General features: G+C 49.6%; 2 protein-coding genes across 5 annotated transcripts in view; one reads left to right on the forward strand and one right to left on the reverse strand.

Annotated features, from left to right (window-relative positions):
• Window positions 1–1,363: 1,363 nt before the first annotated feature.
• The window catches only part of MYH10 (myosin heavy chain 10), a 93,429-nt gene continuing 73,511 nt past the window's right edge, over window positions 1,364–21,281 (forward strand). For all 4 annotated transcript variants that reach the window (XM_061360009.1, XM_061360011.1, XM_061360010.1 and 1 more), the window contains exons 1-3: window positions 1,364–1,474; window positions 3,922–4,299; window positions 15,970–16,126. In XM_061360009.1, coding sequence (XP_061215993.1) covers window positions 3,955–4,299; window positions 15,970–16,126 — 502 coding nt within the window. In that variant the 5' untranslated portion in view covers window positions 1,364–1,474; window positions 3,922–3,954. The remainder of the gene's footprint in view (window positions 1,475–3,921; window positions 4,300–15,969; window positions 16,127–21,281) is intronic.
• Window positions 1,404–2,138, reverse strand: LOC133215774 (basic proline-rich protein-like). Its single transcript, XM_061360001.1, has one exon. It carries the CDS (start codon window positions 2,136–2,138, stop codon window positions 1,404–1,406), a length of 735 nt encoding a protein of 244 aa, XP_061215985.1.

Here is a 21,281-nt window from a genome sequence, read left to right on the forward strand (position 1 = left end):
TGTGGGTGCTGTGAGGAGCTGTGGGTGCTGTGGGAGCTGTGGGTGCTGTAGGAGCCAGTGGGTGCTGTAGGGTGCTGTGGGTGCTGTGAGGAGCTGTGGGTGCTGTGAGGAGCTGTGGGTGCTGTGGGAGCTGTGGGTGCTGTAGGGAGCTGTGGGTGCTGTAGGGTGCTGTGGGTGCTGTAGGGTGCTGTGGGTGCTGTAGGGTGCTGTGAGGAGCTGTGGGTGCTGTGGGTGCTGTAGGGAGCTGTGGGTGCTGTGAGGAGCTGTGGGTGCTGTGAGGAGCTGTGGGAGCTGTGGGTGCTGTAGGGAGCTGTGGGTGCTGTGAGGAGCTGTGGGTGCTGTGGGTGCTGTGGGTGCTGTAGGGTGCTGTGAGGAGCTGTGGGTGCTGTGGGTGCTGTAGGGAGCTGTGGGTGCTGTGAGGAGCTGTGGGTGCTGTGAGGAGCTGTGGGAGCTGCGGGTGCTGTAGGGAGCTGTGGGTGCTGTGAGGAGCTGTGGGTGCTGTGGGAGCTGCGGGTGCTGTAGGGAGCTGTGGGAGCTGTGGAGGTTGTAGGGAGCTGTGGAGGTTGTAGGGAGCTGTGGGTTGTAGGGAGCTATAGGGGCTGTGGGTGCCGTGGAAGCAGTGGGTGCTGTGGGAGCTGCGGGCGCTGCGGGGCGGCCCTAGGGCAGGAGCAGGCGGTGCCGGCTCTCGCTGGGGCTGGCGGTGCGGGCTGCCTGTCAATGACCACCCGGGCAATGACCGCTGCGAGCGGCTCCCGCGGCAGCGCCGGAGCTCCCGTGAGTGCGGATCCGGGTCCAGGCGCTTCGCGCTGCGCCGCCATCCGCCCGGCGCCCCCCCCTCAGCCGAGCGTGAGCGGCCCGCAGCGGGGCCCGGGGCCGGGCAGTGCCCGCCTCCCGCGGCCGGGATTCCCGTTACCGCTCACGTCGGCGGAGACCCGAAAACCTCTTTTATTGCCCCAAAACCCCGCCGGCGGGGCGTGGGGGGTTGAGGGGGGGCTGTGGGTGGGTGAGGGGACGCGCGCGGCCGCCGCCCGCTGCACCACCGCGCGCGCCGCCCGCTGCAGAGCCGGGGCCGCGCCGCGCCCCCCGCCAGGCGTGCTGCAGCGCGGGGCGGGGCCCGCTCTGACCGGCGCTGAGACTGACCAATGAGAGAAGGGCGCTGGGCCGCCGGGAGGGCGGGTCCCACCAGTGAGCACAGAAGGAGGCGGGGAGAAGCTGGGAGGCGGGGTTTGGAGGGTAGCGTGTGGAGGTTGCTATGGCCGTGGCTGCAGAGCGGCCGCACCACGGACCAATGGGCGAGCGCGCCGGGGAGAACGGACGTGACCGCCTTCCAATGGGAGAGCGGCGGGAGACGGGGGCGGTGCCGGCGGCGGCGGCGCGCGGGGGGCGGAGGGCTCGGTGTGGCGCTAAAGGCGCGCGGCGAGCGGGCGGCGGGAGCTGCGGGGCACGGCGGCGGCGGCGGCCGGGCGCGACCCAGGTGAGGCGGAGGTAGGCGGCGGGCCCGGGCTGCCCGCGGCGGCCGGAGCGGAGCGGGGCGGGGAGGCTGCGGGAGGGGGGCGCTCCCCGGGGGCGCGCGGCCGGGCCCGCCCGCGGTGGGGGGGGGGGGGGGGGGGGGGGCCCGGCACACAAAGGCTCCGTTGTGCGGGCCGCGCCGCCGCAGCATCTCCGCGCCGCATCCCCGCGCTCCCCCCCGCAGCGGTGCGGGGCGGCGTGGTGGCCATTTTCTGCCTCTCCCGCAGCGTCCCGCGCCGGCGGGGTGGGGCGGGGCCGGGCGGGGGGCGCGCGCGGCCGCAGTATGGGGTGGGGGGGTCGGGTCGGATGCGCCGCTCCCGGTGCCCGCCGGGCCGGGCCGACCCGCTCCGGCCGCCTCCTTTGTCCTGCGGTGGCGGCACCGGCCCCTCTGTCCTTGGGGAGCGGGCGGGAGGGCCGCGGGGATCCGTCCCCGCCCCGCGCCCCTTTGTGTGCAGGAGCCGCACATCTGTAGGTTCCCCCCTTGCAGCCGCCGTGTGTCGGGAGCGCAGGATTCCTGCATGAGCAATGTGCTCGTTTGGGTGTTGGATTTGAATGCCATTGTTGGCAGCGCAGCCCTGCGTTCGGGTGAGCTGCGCCTCGCTTCCCGGCTGCACAGGGTCTTTTGTCATGGGCTCTGTGCGGTTAAAAGGCGAAGTGGGGGAATGACCCCGAGCTGTGTGTGACCCCGGTGCTCGGTGTGTGCGGCCTGGAGCCGGTCCCCGCCTTCATTCTGGTCCTCACCTCTGATTCTGCTGGGGAAGAAGAATGGTTAATGTAGTGGTGTGCGCTGTGCGTGACCTCCGGGTATCACTGCATCTCCCTGTGCAAGGCTGGGCCGAGCTCTGTGCTCCGTGTGAAGGGAGCTTCCCCAGGCTTGGCACCGGTGGTGTGTCGGGTCTTTGTTGGAATTTCAGCTGCGGTCTCGCACCGTGGAGACAAACGGCTTTCTGCACTGGGGCGGGGGGCTCGGGTGTTCACTGTGGGGCTTCTTGAGCCCAATGTAGCATCCCTTCACTAATATGTTCATTATCCTGGCTGGGGAGCCCAGCTACCACCTCAGGTGTCCCCTCAAAGATTCCCTCCTTCTTGGTGGATTGTTCTCTCCGAGGCTCCTGTAAAATACTTTAACTGTTGAGTCATCACCTCTGGGTTTGAATGAAGCCGGCTGTAGGAAACGGTCTGCTGCTCCTCAAGCCTCCAGAGGCTGCGGTGACTTTATGCTTACTTTGCATTCAAGTTGAACAGTGTATCCAGTGTCCCTGTGTAGATGGAGACACAGCTATTGTGTGTAATTACACAGCCTCCTGAGCATGGGTGTGTTGCTGAGCTGCCATCAGGGCACATACCACGCTGTGAGAGATGACGAGCCTGGTTTGCGAAACCTTCCTTGCGTTTGAAGCTCCCCTCCAGGTTAGCTGCAGGAGGAGGCTGCCATTAGCCAATGTAACGTGCTTCCGAGGAAAACATCTAGTGTGTAAACCCCAGCATGTTTAATAACCTGCGTACCGAGTGTCAGGCCTGACCTTGCCGCTCCTCAGGCGGTTACGGGTGAAACTGCTCACTCCAGGAATCCTGGATGTGATGGGAGCACTAATGCAAGGTGCAGTGGTGTCTCTTAGACAGAGGTGAGCAGGTACAATGGGTGCGCAGGAGCAGTTGTCAGCAGTTTTTCTTTCTCCTTCAAATTGCCCATGAAGCTGTTGGCTAAAATCTAATGTCCTTGCTGTGTCTTGAGCCTCACGGAGCACTTGAGATCTGGAGATGTTCTTTGGGAATGTGGTGATGTCGGTGCTCACGACCGAGAACAGGAGCAGGCTGTAGGAATACAAAGTGAAGCTTTTCAGGAAGACTGGGAGCAAGGTTTTGCCACCTCTGTGGCTTGTGGGAAACCCCAAGTGTCTCAAGTTCTTGTCTGTAGCTGAAAATCCACATTTTAAAACATCTTCCTGCCTCCTTCTTGTTACTGTAGCTATCCACTCAATGTCTTTAATGTTTTTATATTTGGCTTTTGAAGTGTTCAGTTGAAGTTGAGCTTCCGAACAAGCTTTTGTTGGATTTGCTTTTCTTCCTATGGCACAGAAGACAGGTGTGTGTTTTTCCTGCTTGTAGCTCTTGCCTTCGTTGTAGTGTCTCTCCCTGGTTGGTGCGAGATTAGAACCACTTTATACCGAGTTTACTGTACTGGGCCTGGGGTTATACATGACAGATCATGTTATCTTTTGTGTGGCAGTTTATTCAGAGGGCTGCTGTGTGAATAGGGGGTCTCACTTGTATAGTATGTTCTTTAGGCTGTACAAGAAATGAATGATGCTTGGGGATAGATCATTTCATTGATGTGCCGTAGGTTCAGTCATGTCCTTGGTAAATACAGTCAGTAACATATCCTTTGCTTTTTCCCTCTCCAATTTACAGGGTAACTGATAGTGTACACCCTCCCTTCCGACCATGGCACAGAGGTCTGGACAGGAAGATCCCGAGAGATACCTCTTTGTGGACAGGGCTGTGATCTACAACCCTGCCACCCAGGCTGACTGGACTGCTAAAAAGTTGGTGTGGATCCCTTCTGAGCGCCATGGGTTTGAGGCAGCCAGCATCAAGGAGGAGAAAGGGGATGAAGTGTTGGTCGAACTGGCAGAGAATGGCAAGAAAGCACTAGTCAATAAAGACGATATTCAGAAGATGAATCCTCCCAAGTTCTCTAAAGTGGAAGACATGGCAGAATTAACCTGTTTAAATGAAGCCTCTGTATTGCATAATTTAAAGGATCGGTATTACTCTGGGCTCATCTATGTAAGTACTAATTATTATATTCATTATGGTGTTAATTCAGCTGAACTGGAATGATTCCCATTCCTTTACCTCCTTGGAACAGAGGAAGTGGGTCTTGTCTCTCATTTTGAGGGCCTAAATACCCATGTCCCTGGTGTTTAGGTTAGTTCAGGGTCTTTTTCCGTGCTGTGTACAGGTCAAGAGCTCTGTTGTCAGAAAACAAATAATAAAAAATTCCTCTATGGAAATAATTCTGCAAGCATCTTTCAAAAATAGAATGCGAAATGGCAACTCTGGGTGCTGAGCTCATGCTGCTTGTTAGAGCGCTTGCCTCAGACATGTTCAACTGATACAGTGAATAGTATCAAATGGCTTGTTCGAGCTGAGGAGAGATTACAAAACCCAACTTTGCTGAATGATGGTTGTTTAATTGCTTGTATGAATAAGCATATGTCTTGTTTTAACTTGCTGCGTATTAAAAATGATAATAAGAGGCTCTGCTGTTATTTAAAAGCTGAAGCTCAAGAGTGCTAGGAATGCAAAATGTCTTTTTGGAATCTAATATCAACCTAGCGGGCCAGGAAAGAATGTGTTCAAGCGCTTAAAATAAACCAATAAGATAAAGCTTGCTTTTTTTCCTGTGGTTCTGAAGTACTAATTGCAACATCTGCTGTATCACGGTCTTTCTATGGAGTCAGGGATGGCAACACCGTTGATGCTGCCTTTGACCCTGTCCCTTCCTTGGCCAATGTTAAATGAGTGTCTGTGCTGAACAGTCCAGAGTTGCTCCTTGGCTCTTGGCAGAGCAGCTGCATAGTGACTCGTTGAGTCAGAGCATCAGTGAGAGCTACAAGCAGACTTTCTATCTTAAAAGAAACTGGAACATCTGCTTAAGTGCTTGGCTCATTTTAATAAACACTTGTTCTAAGGCTTAAACTCATTTGATTTAGTCCCACATTTAGTTAGTTGACTCTGTTCACCTCTGTCTCCCTGGGGTACTGGCTTTGTTTGGCCCTTGGTAATATTTGGACTTTTCATCCATTATGTGCAGCTCCAGAATATTCTTGGTATTTATGATTTTTTTTTTTTTGTTGGTTTGCTTTGTGGGTTTGGGGTTTTTGCCCTTCCAAGGCCTTACTCCAAGACCCTTAAAGCAGAGCTCAGTGAAGAAACGCTTCTGGAATGCTTCCTGACAGCTTATCAGTAAACTAACGGGGTGATTAGTAAGGACTGGATTGAAAATGAAAAGTAAACAAGTCAATAGGTCAGAAGTGTTCAGTATATGTATCAATCATAATGCTAGTTGTGAAGTTCATTACAACTATTACAACTGTGTTTCATGATGAAGGTTAATAGCCGAAGGCTGTAAATGTCAAAGCAAGCTGGAGTCAAAGGACTGTGCAGTAAATGCCACAAGTGCTTCTGGAGGGGGGTGCTGAGAACTGTCTCCCTTCTGCATACCCAGGTTTGCAGCACTGTGTCACTCTGGGTGACTGAGAAATGAAACCTGGCATATCCTATACATGGTGTTCAGGTGACACCTTTATTCTTCGTTCCCCACTTCCCAAAAGGCACTTCCTGCTTGCTTTCTTTAACTGTTGCTGCCTTGGTGTTACTGTACAGCTGTCATAGAGGAGGATACTGCCCCAGTGTGTTACTGGTGACCTCCCCTGCCCCCGTGCTGGAAAAAAATTGGTTGGGATCAAGAAGCTAATGGATTTGTTGGCCTTAACTGGGGGTCTGAGTTACAGAACATTGCTGGAGGATGCTGCTGTTACCAGGAATAATGTTTCTGTGCAGATGTAATAATGGCTTCTTGTTTGCAATTAAAAGCTGATTTTTTTGCACAGGGGCAGGAAGCACTTATGAGTGCTGTTAGATTAGAGGCGGATGCTGGCAAAGATCAAGAGGCCACAGGGAGAATCTTCATTGAGAACTTCAGCTGGTGGGGTTTTAGTGCAGCTTTGGTAGGGATCTTTGTTGGGATCCCTCAACTTGAATGTGGCACTGCCTGCACAGCCCAAAGCAGTGATGTTGCCTGTGGATCCTGCTGATGTTCACTTGGCTAAGGAAAAGACCCAGAGTGCACTGAGCTGGTCAAGTGAACTTGTGTTGGTCTGAAGGTATTATCAGAGCAGGGCAGTGGAGCCAGTACAGGGCCTGGAGCACAAGTGTGATGGGGAAGGGCTGAGGGACCTGGGGGGTTCAGTCTGGAGAAGTGAAGGCTCAGGGGGGACCTGATGGCTGCCTCCAACTGCCTGACAGGAGGATGGAGCCAGGAGGGGCTGTGCTCTGCTCCCAAGGAACAAGGGATGGGACAAGAGGAACCGGCCTCAAGCTGCACCAGGGCAGGTTTAGATGGAGCTGAGGAACAATTCCTGCCCCAGAGGGTGCTCAGGCATTGGAACAGGCTGCCCAGGGCAGGGCTGCAGTCACCATCCCTGGAGGTGTTCACACAGTGTGGAGATAAGGCCTCAGTGCCATGCGTTAGTGGTGGCCTTGGCAGTGCTGGGGAATGGTTGGACTTGATCCTAAAGGTCTTTTCCATCCCAACTGATTCTATGGCTTTGTTTCCAAATAGTACTCCCAAAATAACCCATGTGAAATTCTGTAGTTTGGTGTTGGTCTCGAGTAGTTAAGATGGGGATGGTGAATCTGACTTGGTTTCCTTCACAGCAGACAGCACACAGCGTTGCCTTTCTAGGAAGTAAAGAGGAAGGGCTGGCAGCTGAAGTAGAGGCATGTTTCCTTTCAATCCCTAGAAAGGAAACAAACAAGTTGAGGGATTTGGGCAGTGGGTCTTGTCATCTCTCTATAATCTGCCTCTTCAAGATGACAGTGCTGGAGGAACAGGGAGGGCTGACTAATGCTGGCCAGTGCCGTCGGCATGACCAACGCAGTGATGCTCACTTCATCCAGAGTTTCATGTAACATCTAATAGGGATGGTGAGGAGTTCCTGGAACTTCCAGCATTTCCAGTGTCTGCCAGATGGCATGATCCTGGGCTCCCGAGTTGTGTTATTGCTGTGCCGGGGTGATGAATGTAAATGGAGAATGGGGAAGAACAGTGGCTTGTATAAAAAGCATGATGTCCATGCTGGGACCTGTCTTTGTTTCTGGTCTCTTCATGTTAGCACAGGAGGTCAGGACTTGGGCAAGAACTGCTGGGAAGAATGGCTGGAGTGTGGACTATAGTGATCCTGGTTTTGCTTTGGAGGTGAAATAACTCCCATTCTTGTTCCACTTTAACATCACCTATTCCATCTCTTGCCACAAGCTTTATTTTGAGTATAATTGCAGAATGTGTTTAAAAAGGAATTCTTTCCTAGAGAAGCTTCAATATTGTTGCAAATTCTTTTGAAGTATAGATACATAGATATTCATTCCTGGGAATGGTAAACCTGTTGTAGATCATGGGTCATAGAATAGTTAGGGTTGGAAAGGACCGTAAGATCATCTTGCACTCAGGCTTTTCTCCTTAACCTGTCAATTACTAAACATGATTCTGCAGAGCCTGGGTCTCTGCTCATGTTTGTGGCTTGGCTTTTGTCAAGGGCAAGTGTTGGTTCTGTGAAGGTGCAGCCATCTACAGCAGTTTTTTCTCATTACTTTTCTCATCACTCCTACCTTTGGTAGGAGTTTTCACTCCTCCTTGTGTTTCATGGCTGTTTGTTTCCAAGTGCTATGCTTTTCTAAGGATACCAGCATTTCTCATGGCAGGGATGTATCATTTGACTCACTCTAACTTGATGTTTCATGTCATGCTCTAGTGACAGCTTCTCATGGGTTTATTACTTTAAATGCTTGTGAACTGTCAATTCTTCAGCTTCATCTACAACTTCACTCTTCTGCCTGCTCTGCTTTACAGTGGTGAACATTAATACAGCATGAACAGTTGTTTAGTAACATCTTTTATAGCTGTAGATCAGAAACTGGAGGTAGTTCATTGTAAGGGTACCCAGGAGGAATGCCCAAGGGCTTAGGAGGTCCTTTGAAGATGTGGAATAAACATGACTTTGCTCAGACTGGTTTTGTGGTGGTTTTGTTATATCCTTATGCTGTGATGTGCTGGGTTCCAGCTCTCTTTTTGGGGGCATTGCTTTAAGAAGAGGGTCTGGTTATTAGAGGTTTTGGGTCACCACCAAGGTCTGCAGCCTGAATGAGGAAACCTCTTTACTGTTAAAAGCCCTGTGTGTAAAATGCCGGTGTGAGAGCTTCTGGCTATCAGCCTTGGATATTGGTTTCTGCTTAAGTCATGTCAGCAAAATATGATTTCCTGGGGAGGAAGTAGGTAATCTTTGAGTCAGACAATGAATGGGAGACATCCACTGGAAAGAGTGGATGTTAAGGGCCCATCAGCCTTGAATGCCACGAAGTTCTCAAGACTGCTGTTGCCTTAATGCTTTGTGACAAGCTGTGATAGACAAGGTTACTGCTCCAGTCATTCTCCCTCTCACCACTTCATGAGGTTTCTCATCTACCCGCTTTCAAATCTTTCCTGGTCCAATACAGCATTTGAATGTAGGAGAGCCCTGCCTTGGGTTTTTAAGCCACTGTGCTGTAACCTGTAGTGGTTCTGTTCACGGTGCAGAGGCTTGTGGGGAGCACGAAGCCCAGTGGAAGAGGTGCCTTTGGCTGGCTAAGCTCTAGCTGTCATCTTCAGTTGGAGCCCTGGGAAAAGGGGGCTGCTTGAAATGGGTCTGCAGTGTTGGTGGGCAGGGGTGGGAGTGAGGGGAGGTGACGAGCAAGGAGGAGGATTTAGTCTGAAAATAAAGTGCTAGGAGAGCAGATGCTGCTCTTGACAATCTGGAGGGGAGAAGTACTGAAGTGCTGCGATGGAGAGCTGCAGAGCGTGGAAGCTGCAAAGGAGTTCCTGGTGTAGGAAGAAGCATTTTCTCCATCTTGATCTCTCTGCGCTTCAATATCAACAATATATAGGTGTCTGTTCAGAAAGCTTATATATAGGCATGTCAGTTATGTTCAAAATCAGGCTTCTACTCCCAAGTTTATTGCCCAATTTGACTCCTATAGCTGATGGGAAGGGAAGAACTGTCATTATTTTGAAGTATTTAAGTTGGGCTTTCCCATTTAGGTTTCTCTGCACTTGGAAGAGAGTTAGGATGTGGTTTGACCCCTTTTCTTTCACTTCAGAGCAAGGTAATTCAAGCATTGATGTGTGCTGTACCAGTGCTAGAGCTGCAAAAAGCCAAGTGGTCAGGAGGGTTCCAAACAGTCAGTGCTTTATTAAGTAGCAGTCTATATAGAAATTTCTTGGTATTTTCAATTTTGAAGTCTATTAAAAGCATTTCAGTTAATCGAAGTGCAACTGGTTGCCTAGGTCAGGAATGTGAATGTCTAATTTCTACTTAAATGGAAAGTAATTTGTTCTTGGTATTGCAGTTACTGGCTGGAATTGCAGTGAATAAGCTAGTGACTGTTAATACTTTGAAGTCAGGGTTAGGTGACACTTTTCCCAGCAATTTAAAGCTCTGCTTTTGTGTCAGGAGCTCTTTCGATGGCAAGAAGGACTCTCCCGTTTCCCTTGGAAAGCATGTTTAAAATGTTGGTGTGTTCCTATATGCTATGTACAAACATGGCCTTATGCTCAACTTGTTAACAGAAGTATTTCTTTAATCCAAGCTGGGTGTCTGGCTCAGCGCAGTAGCAGACCCTGACAGTATGGATCGTTCAGAGCTTTGACTCACCTTATTGCTTCCTCAGAGAAGTGGGACACCTCAGTTACAGATGCTGTGCTTTAATGTTCTGAGCAGTGAGTGCAGAGTAGAATATGAAAAGCTCCTGGGTAAATGGCAGGTTTCTGCTCAATGGGTCTATAAATGTGCGAGTCTTCTTTCAGCTTGAACAGATAATCAGATATCATGGGCCCCAAAGTCCGTCTTGTGCAGTCAGCGGTTCTCTTCCTGTACCCGGTTCAGTAGGATGGGATGGAGCTGTTGCTCCCTCAGACATTGGGTGTAATTAAGCCACAGTAAAACCAAAGATATTAAAACTCCAATGGGCTTTATGAAAATCATGTAAAAAAATGTGGCTGTTGCTGCGTTGTTCTCATCCCAGCTCTCCTGGAGGAAGTCCATTGCCCACAGTTGATTGCATGTCACTTACTGATACTCCATAAATCACTGCAGTTATACTTAACTGCTTCCTGGCCTCCTTCACTCAAAAGGATTTCTCACCCACTTGGCTTTTGTTAACCCCTGTCAGTATGCAGATGGCCTGTTGCCTTGCTGTGGGATGATCCCCGGGTGCTCGCTGGCTACTGAGCTAGGAAGTGTGAAGTGGGGATGTGTGCTGTAAGAGGGGTGTGTGTAGGTTAAGTCAAGCTGGAGATGACTGGTTCTGCTCTTTGCTCAGGAAGGACAAAAAGGTGGGGAAGCTCTTGAGGAAAGGGCTAGATTCAGCTTCCAAGTCCTCCAAACCCCTGTGGGCTCTGCAGTATCTTCTCTGTCCGCGTCTCTGCTTGCTTTTTAGCACAGACCTTGTCAAAGTAAGGCTGAGCACTCCTGGAGCCTTGCTGCTCGTGGCTGCACTCCATGTATCTGCCTGCTGGGTTTTCTTTCTACCAGGCAAGTTTACTTACTAGTGTGCAGTTAAAAATCCTTCAGCAGGTATCTGTTGATAATTACATGTTACCCTTGTAATTCATCTGCAGCACTGTGCTGCTTGCTTTTTTTGGTGTACTTTCCCTTTTATTGGGGCAGAAGAAGGAAAGAATGAGAGAGATGCTGTAGTTCCCAGTTCCAGAGCCTGCTGTGGGTGGAAGCTCTTATAAAACTGTGCTTGAGGAGCTGTTTCTTCTCTTGAGCTGCTGCCTCCTGTGAGGCCAGAGCATAACCTGGAACAATCTATGTTATTATCTAAGCTCCTGTAGTCTAATTGCTTTAATTTTCCCTCTGGTCCTGTTGGGAATGTTTCCCATTACTGAGTATCAAAGACTGGCATTGAAAGAACATGCAAGAAGCAGAGTTTGTTACTTAATTTTATCATTTCCTTAACACAAACCAGTCTTCAGATCTGGTACCTGCTATGGCAGAAGAGCTGCGTTCATATTGTAAAGGCTGCTTTGACACTAATGGTCCTAAATGAACTTTGATTTTTGGAAGGCTCATAAATATGAGCGGGTTCAGAGACCTGTGTGGGGCTTTGTCAGGAATGCCTGAAGGGTTTCAGGGAAGCAACTCAATGCCCTCCTTGCCCTCAAACAAGGTAGGAAGAAGTGCATATTCTTGTCAAATACTCTGTTTCTGTGAAAAATGGCCATTTGGCAGCCTCCAAAGGTGCAATAATTTGGGTTATGGGCTCCTGCTTGAGTTCCCAGGAGGGTGCTCTCTGCTGCAGACACCCCCTGACACTCTCAGCCTGTGTCCCAGGCTGGGATAGCCACTGTATGGCATGCAGCTATCCTTGTGGAAGGATATTAATACTCTTCTGGCTCTGGTGCAACCTCAGATCATGTTTTACCTTTCGGCACTTGCTGCAGCAGTGCTGCTGTCTGAGGGCTGCGGCACTGAGCCTGGATGTCAGGGTTGGAGCAGCCTGAGCAGTAGTATACCCTACCCTGCTGACCCAGTGTTGGGTTTTCTCTCTTTAAACACATAACCTGAAGGTTATGAATGTGACAATACATCACTGGTGAACTTGTGCTCAGTGCTAGCTGCAGAGAACATCTGTAGGCAGGTGTTCTAGCGCTTGGGCTGTGCTTTTTCTTTAATAGCGTGTGTATGTGTTATGCTCCTTCCCTTTCTCATTCTTCTTGTGCACAGATGTTACTCCTCAATGGCCCTGAGTAATGGTCAGTGGCTCTTGATCCTGGGCTCTGGCAGAGCCAGGATTCCCAGTACTCTGCAGGGGGTCCTTGCCCTCATTGGCAAGGTGGGTCATAGCTGCTGTGTGCTATAGCTGCCCTGCAGAGCAGAGGGTGTATTCTACCCCAGCCACAGCATCACTGTCTTCCCCTTTGACACTGAAGAGCTGCCTGCCCTTCATTAAGGCTTGAGGTTACGATAACTGCCTCTTTTAGAGGGAAAAGGTGGTACATGAGAAAACCAGGTCAGGCTGGTCTTGGACGGGTCCATAAGCTCAGGAAGGGGTGCCAGACAGGGAAAGGCTATGATGATGCAAGTTACCCATCTGGAGAACGTGCTTTACCTTAGTAGGATATGAGATACTGTTTAAAACACATACTGCTTTCTAGGCTAGAAATTGCTGGGTTGTATTTTAGGTGGTAATGGGAGATGTCTTGATGCTTACTTCAGCTTAATTGTTGATGTAGTAATAGAGGAAATCTGTCACTTTGTATTTCAAGGACTGGAGAGGACTGTTGAGCCTGGTGCTACAGATACCCCAAATTTACCTGCATCTTGCTCATGTGCTCTGAAGTGATGATTTAAAGAGGCCTTTTGCTGCTGCAGTGGGAGGAACCAACCCAACGGTCACAAATAGCATCTTCCTTGATGCAAGAACTGTGAAGCTGAGTTATTAAATCTAAGGAATCATTACAAGGCTTTTGATACTACCACCATAGGTGTACATGCAGCGGAGGGTTTAAGGGAAGACAGGCCATAAAAACCTTTCTTGCTCTGGAGCCCATGGTCCAAATTTAGAACCTAAATTCCTGTGTGCTTCCACTTGGAAGTAATGCACTCCCCATGTGCCGTAGCTCATTTAGGTGTATCTCTGTTGCTTCCATGTATCTCGAGCAGTTTATTATTATTTCAAAGGCCGGCATCAGGAGCCCGAGCTCTACAGCCTGGCATAGCTTACCAAAATCCAAATTACTAAATGATATACTACTGGATAAAGGCATGTAGGCATCTGGAAACATGAAAACTCCACAATTAGTGACATGAAGGAGGGTTTGTGCAACAAACCTCTGTCAGTGCACTCCTATTTCTGTCTGGAGCTTTGCCTAGAGAGCTTGTGTTCCAGCGTGCCTTGTTGCTGGTTGAGGTTGTCTGTGTCCTGTTCCTCAGTAAAGCAGACCGGGGGTTTCCATCACTGGCTTGTTTGCAGCTGAAGGTGAGTAAGCATCTTTACTTGCCTTTAAGTTCTTAATGTAAATATCTACCTTTGTCAGCTGAAAGATTAATGAAGTCTGGTTCTTCATCCAGGCTGGCTGGTTACTGTGGCTCCTCAGGGCTTGATGCTTCAGCAGAGTCCATGTACTGCAGAAGGGGGGCATGGGGCAGTGTTCAAGGCCAGGTTGGACATGGGCTTGAAGCAAGCTGCTCTAGTGGAAGGTGTCCCTGCCCGTGGCAGGGGTTGGAGCTGGAGGAGCCTTAAGGTCCCCTCAACCCAAACCAGGCTGTGAAATAAAAGATGCTGAAGCACTGGGGGAGGAGGGAAGGATGGTCTGCAAGGAGCTGGTTTTATCCTAGCACTTACGCTTTATTACTGAGTGTTTTTTACTTATCAGATCAGTTTGTTCATGTCTGGGGAAAGACAGTGATTCCGAGGGAATGCCCAACTACTTTTGTGGCCATGAAAGGTCCAAGCAACTGATAAAAGCTTTAGATGAGTTTGCAGACAAACAGGTATTGCCCTTGGGAGAGGGTGGCTGTCATGCAGCCGGTACATGCCACAGTACCACACGGCTCAGCCATCAGGCACTGCTGCAGTAAGATGTGGACCAGCAGCCACAGAAGTGACTGGCAAGTATCTAAAGCTGGTGGATGAAAACCGGACCAGGGTTCAGAAGTGCAGTTGGGTGGGAGTGCAGAGCCATGCTGGAGGTCTGCTGCATCACCAAATGGTTGTGCCATTACTGTGTGCTGGGACTTTGGCTGTGTGAATCCTCCTGCTCGTGTCTAGATCTCTGTTGCAGGCAGCAGTATTTGGAGGGGGATGCTTCATAGATGGGGCTGGTCTGGAGAAACACAGCAGAGGGGCTGGTCAGTGATTTCTGAGCTGGAATCACACTGCAGCCTTAGTGAACGTGTGCCTTCTGGTTTCCCTTGATTTGCAGACTAGAATGGAAATCAGGCTTGTGGTAATTCTTGATGCCTTCATGTCATGGGCAGCGATCATAGATGAGTGTGGGTGACCTCGGATGAGTGCAGCGGGAGGATGCTGGCTAGGAATGGGGATCCACTATTTACCAGTTAATAGGCTCCTTGGTCAGTTGTACCACACAAGGTAACTGTCCTGTCTTCCCTCCCCCTTGTGCTGTCACTAGAGACCGACCGTGGGTGAGTTTGGTTGGTACCAGCTCCAGTTCCCTGACCAATTCTTTCTGAAGTTCATCCTCAGTGCCATAAAGCTCAGTGAGTTACTCTGAGGGCACTGAGGTGGGCAAGAGGACAATGGTATGGACGCGGCTGGAAGGGAGGCAGAGGAGGAAGTGCCCCTGCCAACAGAGCCCTGCTTACCTTGAGTTAATGACTGAGTTGTTCTTTGTGCTTGGGTCAGTTGCTCTGATAACATCAGTTTCCTTTCTCTTGAGAAATAAATACCTTATTGCCAGGGTGCTTGGCTGGGTGAGGCACTGCGCACGTATCACCCAGCAGATCTGACCAAAGCAGAGTGATTATTTTCCTGTGAGGACATAAGATGTCCTCATGTCAGGAGATCTGGCATAAACCCAAGTTCCTTTTCCTTACCAATGGTGCTCCTGACTCAACTCAGATATCACCTTCTATCTGTCCTTCCAGAACCCCTTGCAGGTGTGGAAGGAACAGGGCACCTTTTCATAGAATGGTTTGGGTTGGAAGGGACCTTAAAGCTCCTCCAGCTCCAACCCCTGCCACAGGCAGGGACCCCTTCCACTGGAGCAGCTTGCTCCAAGCCCCTGTGTCCAACCTGGCCTTGAGCACTGCCAGGGATGGGGCAGCCACAGCTTCTCTGGGCACCCTGTGCCAGCGCCTCAGCACCCTCACAGGGAAGAGCTTCTGCCTAAGAGCTCAGCTCAGTCTCCCCTCGGGCAGGTTCAAGCCATTCCCCTTGGCCTGTCCCTCCATCCCTTGTCCCAGGCCCCTCTCCAGGTTTCCTGCAGCCCTTTTAGGTTCTGGAAGATAAGTTAATGCATCAGTAAGAGTCAATAGGTTGAGGAATGTAAAACATTCTTGAATTTCTAGATATTATAGTAGACCGGGGTCCTTGAGTTGAGAATCAGCTCTAGAAGGTGACCGTGGAACGTGTGCAGTGGGGAGTGATGTCTCCATGAGGTGACTGCTTTGGGGTTGAGAGGCTGATGAGTAGGAGAGACATACAGATAAGAGAACACAGTAGGATAGCAGGAAGAGTGGTGGTTGGAAATAGGCTTTTTCCTTGTCCAGGTTATTTATTGGAGTAATGGAGGCTTTTGGTTGCTTCAAAAATGAAAAACTAACTTTGCACTCTTTACTGAAGGAATTGAGCATCAAAAGTTGTCCCTAAATCCTGTAACTTGGCAAACAAGGGAGATTTAAATGCCTGTGGGAAAGAGACCAGATGCTTCACTTTGTATTTACTCACATTTATTGTCTTTAAATGACTTTTTATGCAGGTAATTAAAGTGTTTTAAGAGAGCTAAAAAGCAATAATTTGAATGTGCCTGTGCTTTGAGTCACTCCACAGCAAGGGCTCTATGTCACGTTAGGGGAAATGTTATAGAACCTGGGAAGAAGTTTTCTGCTCTTTCTGGCTTTATTTCAGCACCACTTACTGAGAGACCTCTTTGTGTGTGTTTTTCTTCAGACCTATTCCGGGCTGTTCTGTGTAGTGATAAACCCTTACAAGAACCTCCCGATCTATTCAGAGAACATCATCGAGATGTACAGAGGGAAGAAGCGCCATGAAATGCCACCCCACATTTATGCAATATCGGAGTCTGCGTATAGATGCATGCTGCAAGGTAAGACTTGCTTAAATGGTACTGAATAGTTAGATGCCAACTGTCTGGGATGAACCTAAAACTCAGGAGCTTTGTTACCCAGTTACAGAGGGAGTTTGAACACAACCAGAACCTTTTCTAGTTCTCAAAGGGTGGGGAAGCTTCCTGATTTAGGACCTTGAACTGTCAGAATAGTGGGTAGGAAGTGCACTGTGACAGGTGGTGGCACGTAAAGGTGCAGTGGAGATACTTCCTCCCTAAGGAAATAAAATCCATGTCAGCAAATGTTAGTGCACTGGCTGTGAATGACGTTGGGAACGAAAATGTGTGGTGGGAAAGGGAAAGCTAAAGCATGTGCATGACTTCTCTCTAATTCAATCAAAATGTTGGTGTCTTGGCAGCTGAGGAATAATCTGAAGTGACAGTGACACAACTGGGGGTTTGGGTTCAAGAGGAGGCCAGGGAAATGCTGAACCTCAAAGGCTTGTTTAGCTGTTTCCTCTGAGTTGGCATAGATCATGTCAGTGGTAGAACACAGGGTGAGCTTATGGTGGGCACGTACTTTGAGTTCTGGCCTCAAGGCTGTGCTGGCAAATCTGCAAACTCTGAGTCTGGCATCATGTAAATGTGGTGAAGTAAACCACATGGTGCTGAGTTTGTACAGCAGCTCTTCTGGCACCGTGGGTTGGGAACCCTGTTCCTGCTCTCCTGTGTTAGTTCCTATCTCGATGCCTGTTGGACTGATGGGGAACTCCAGCATGTATCCAGAGAAGCATGAGTAAGGAAGACCATTTTCTGCCCTAGACCTGGTGCAGATGTCTACAGAAGTAGGTTAAAAGCTGTGTGGCCTCCTTCACTAAGCAAACTATTTCTGCTACCAGGTAAACCAACCATTTAAATGTAAATATCTTTAAAAAGGCATTTCCTGGCTTTAAGGAAATTGCTGTAAGCCTTTGTTTCTTCAGTTGTGCCTTTGTCTTTAGGGCTGCTTAATTACAAACCAGAGGTTGCTGAGTGCTCTTTCACCCCAGAAAGAAACCCATCACCATCACCTCTGAGCAGGGTGAGGCAGGGGCAAGCAATGGGAGGGCAGCAAATCTGGGCCACTGAGAGTCAGGCTTCTCAGTGGGCATTTGGGGCTCTGTTTTTATGTGATTTCAGGAAAGAAAAACTAGGTCCTCCTGACCAGAGCAGCAGCTTCTAACAGCTGGGTTGAGAGGATCCCTAACAACAAGTGTATGTGGAAAAATGGAGCAAACCTTGAGATTATTTCAAGGAGTCTATTCTTGGCGGTCTCAAGTGGCTTGTGGATAAGGGCTTCCCACTCCAAAGGCACAATAGCTTTGGAAGTTGTGCCCAGTGTCCTCTGATACAGTCAGTCAATGTCAGGAGCTTTGTGCTGCAGGTGCTCCGTGTGTGTTCACACACCAGCCTCCTGCTGATTTCCATTTCTGGAGATCCCGCTGCATGCACAAATGTTGCTATTTTTGGATGATGAAATGAAGAACGTTTTCACATGATGGTGTATGTTTGGTTACAGTTGTTTTCTTGCCACACTCCTAGATGGAGATTTGTATTTTGTGTCTAATCTCTGTCTTTTTGTGATGAATTATTTTAATTTGAAAGAATGAAGCCATAGACTGGAATAAGAATAGGTGATAGCAATGCAGCAGGATCTGCTCATTAGGGAATAACTTCTTCAAGGTTAACTAAACCTGTGTTTCTGGTGCGCTTCACCTCTATGGAGCTACGCATTGTCTATTATAGCAAGTGACTGCAGTCAGCCAGTGCTCTCTCTGCTGATGTTCTTCCTTCAGCCACACTGGCAAGGATGAATAAAAACTCTAGAAGAGGCTTTAGCAGGTCTGTGCTTGGCAACTACTTTACTAAGCAAACTGTTCTTGCCTCCTTGGGCTGGAACAGAGGAAGGGGAAAACAGTGCTACTTGTAGTGGACTAGTGATGCTCTTCACAGGCGTTGGCTTCCTTTAGGAGGAAGGTGGTGTGCGGACGACTTCTGGAGATAGACTTGCATGAAGTATGACTCCCTGCTACTTGTATTGGTGATTCTATGCAGTCAGCCAGGCTTTACAGAGTCTTGTGAAACAGCGATGGGTGGTGATGAGGATGACTGGTGATTGGAGAGCTCTGGCACTAGCACTGCTCAGTGCTGGTCCCTCTGCTTACAGAGCCTCTAGATGGGGCCTGCTGTAGGGACAGGGACACTTCAGAGAGCAGAAATGATGTGTTTGTATAAATAAAACCTGCAGTTACAAATTGGGTTTTGTAGTCATTTAAGCAACAAGTAATACTTAACAGTAAGAGATTATTACAACATTCAACTTCTTTTCTGGTTATCAGTGGCCAGCTGAGTGTGCCTAGAGTTTGCTGGGGAGAGCTAGGATCTCCCTGCCAGCTGAGGGTTTAACATAATGCAGAAGAAGTCCTTACTCTTACAACTGTGCCCTGTGTTTTGCTGGACTGAGTCTTTACCTGATGGAACAGAAAATGTTTATCAGAAACTTTTGGCTAGTAGCAATAGGTCTGTAATCAAGAACCAGCTGTATGAGAATCACAGTTGGGCTGGAAGGGACCTTAAAGCTCCTCCAGCTCCAACCCCTGCCATGGGCAGGGACCCCTTCCACTGGAGCAGCTTGCTCCAAGCCCCTGTGTCCAACCTGGCCTTGAGCACTGCCAGGGATGGTGCAGCCACAGCTTCTCTGGGCACCCTGTGCCAGCGCCTCAGCACCCTCACAGGGAAGAGCTTCTGCCTAAGAGCTCAGCTCAGTCTCCCCTCGGGCAGGTTCAAGCCATTCCCCTTGGCCTGTCCCTCCATCCCTTGTCCCAAGCCCCTCTCCAGGTTTCCTGCAGCCCCTTTAGGCACTGGAGCTGCTCTAAGGTCTCCCCTTCAGGAGCCTTCTCTTCTCCAGGCTGCCCCAGCCCAGCTCTCTCAGCCTGGCTCCAGAGCAGAGCTGCTCCAGCCCTTGCAGCCGCTCCATTGTCCCCTCTGGCCTCGCTCCAACAGCTCCACGTCCCTCTTGTGTTGAGGGCTCCAGAGATTAATCCCAGTGTTTCAGATCAAGGTGTCAGAGGTCTCTGCTGGCATTTATTTGCAGCATAATCCTTGGGTGAGATGGGTTTGCTCTTGAGTTACTAACACAAAATTAGTTGTAAAACTGTTCTTCTCCAGTTCATGTCCATCTTTGTGCATGCAGTTGCTTTAGAAGGTGGGGTGGCAGGAGAGTGGGATAGGGAAAGTGAGGTTTTCCAGTATCACTGCAAGTCATGCTGTTGCTATTACATCATGTTTACAGGTTTGTTTTGATAGGAATGACTCCGTGTTCCCAGTATTTGACATCTAAAGTTTAATTATTAGGATTCATAAGTGAAATTGAAACCATGGGAATGCAATTCCTTTGGATAGCGTGACTGTACCCTTGTAGAAATGTCTTGGCCACTAATTCAGGTCAGTGAAGTGGCTGTTTCCTGGGCCTGTGCAAGTAAGTGGTACTTTGTTCAGTACAAGTACATTTACTTGCCTTGGAGCTAATCACAAGCTAGTGATTTTTCTAGGTATTTGCCAGGGATGTTCACAGGATTTAACAGGATACCTGGACCTGAGCTGGTACTGAGCACCCTGATGTCTTAAAACACAGCTTTCCTGTGCTGGTAGTCAGGCACAGTGAGTGAATTCATGCAGTATATTAATGTTCTCATACCTTTACTTCAGAACATGGATGGTCAGAGATCAGCTTCAAACTTCTGCTAATCTGAAGTTGTGTATGTTTAATATTTGTGCTTACACAACAAATACAGATTGTTGGTTTAGGTTGAAAGCTAAAGGTGTTTTGGTCTACAACTGCTCATTGTTTTCTGCTGCTTGAAACGGGTTTAACTGCAAGGAAGTAGTTATTCCTTGTCTTACGTGTTGCAGTAAATGCTCCATGTTGTTGCAGCAGTGATACAGGCAGAGCACTGCACTTCACGGTGCACTGCTGGGGAAAGGTTGGATGGAAGCAGTGCTGGCTTCAGGCATCCAGCTGCTGCTTGAGGAATGCCCTGGATAGGAGCTCCAGGAGTGGCTTGTGGTGGCTTGGCTGTGGCGCACCAGGGATTGGAGGCAAGTTATGCAAGGAAAGGCAAACCTGGACTGCTCGATCTCGGAGGTGTTGCCTTTCCTGCAGGACTTGTAAAGCTGGAGTGTGAACCCGATCAGGGTGAACAGCAGCGAGGCTCCGGGGATGCTCCGGCTGTGGCAGTCAGGATGTCTTGTCAGGAAAAGACTCATTACCCGGTGCCTTGACCTCAGCAGAGGATGAGGTGCAGTTCAGCTGCACACGCTGCAGTTCCCCTGCCCTCCCTCAAAGCAGTGTGGTGGCAGGGGCTATTAGCACAGGGGGATTAGTGGATTTCTCCTGTGCTTCCTCTTCATTTTCTCTTTGTGGTGAAGTAGGGAGGAGCACACATAACCCAGGGGCTTTTAGGCATAGTGGAATAGTTGAGCCCTAGACAGAAGGCACATGCAGAGTTGGGGAGGGTTGGAGCTGCTCAGAGGAGCACTAGGCTGAGCTTTCCACTGCTGCTGGGCACTTGACATGGCCGTAAGGAACTGGTCTCCTAATCCCTGTGACAACGGTGACCTTAATTCTGTTTGGTAATACAATTTGCAAGACTTGCTGGTGTTTTTCTGTGCTGCTAAAAGTTAGAGGCAGTAGGAAGAGAAAGGTATGAGAGGGGCTAGGGTTTCTGTAAGGAAAGAGCTTCTGCAGGTCTGATAGCTCAGCCAGGAGTGCCTTACCAGCAAGGGAAAGGTGATTTGGGTGAACGCAGCAGTGATGTTCTTTGTCAGTGCTTTTCCCATACTTTGCCTTCTCCCTCCTCCCTCTCCATCCCGCCACTGCACTCCTAGAGGAAGCGTGGTATTGTTTGATTACACCTCTTTATTCATTGACCTTTAAACCTGCTTTGGAAGAAATATTAAGGAAAGCTTGTTGGCTTTTTGTTGCCAAAGACCAGCTTGTACTAATATTCCTCTTGTATAATTATGCTGAGTCTCTCCTTTTTATCCTGTTTCCCTGAAGACACCTTGATGAGCACTGAATTAGCACTGGTATTTTAGGACTGCCTTTAATCCTGTTGCAGAGGAGGTTTATTGGAAGCGGCGTAATACGTGAACA

The sequence above is a fragment of the Neopsephotus bourkii genome, unplaced genomic scaffold (assembly GCF_033783945.1).
Source record: "Neopsephotus bourkii isolate Nb327-2 ecotype Australia unplaced genomic scaffold, CSIRO-AGI_Nbou_v1 NB_1003, whole genome shotgun sequence".
NCBI lineage: Eukaryota > Metazoa > Chordata > Aves > Psittaciformes > Psittacidae > Neopsephotus > Neopsephotus bourkii.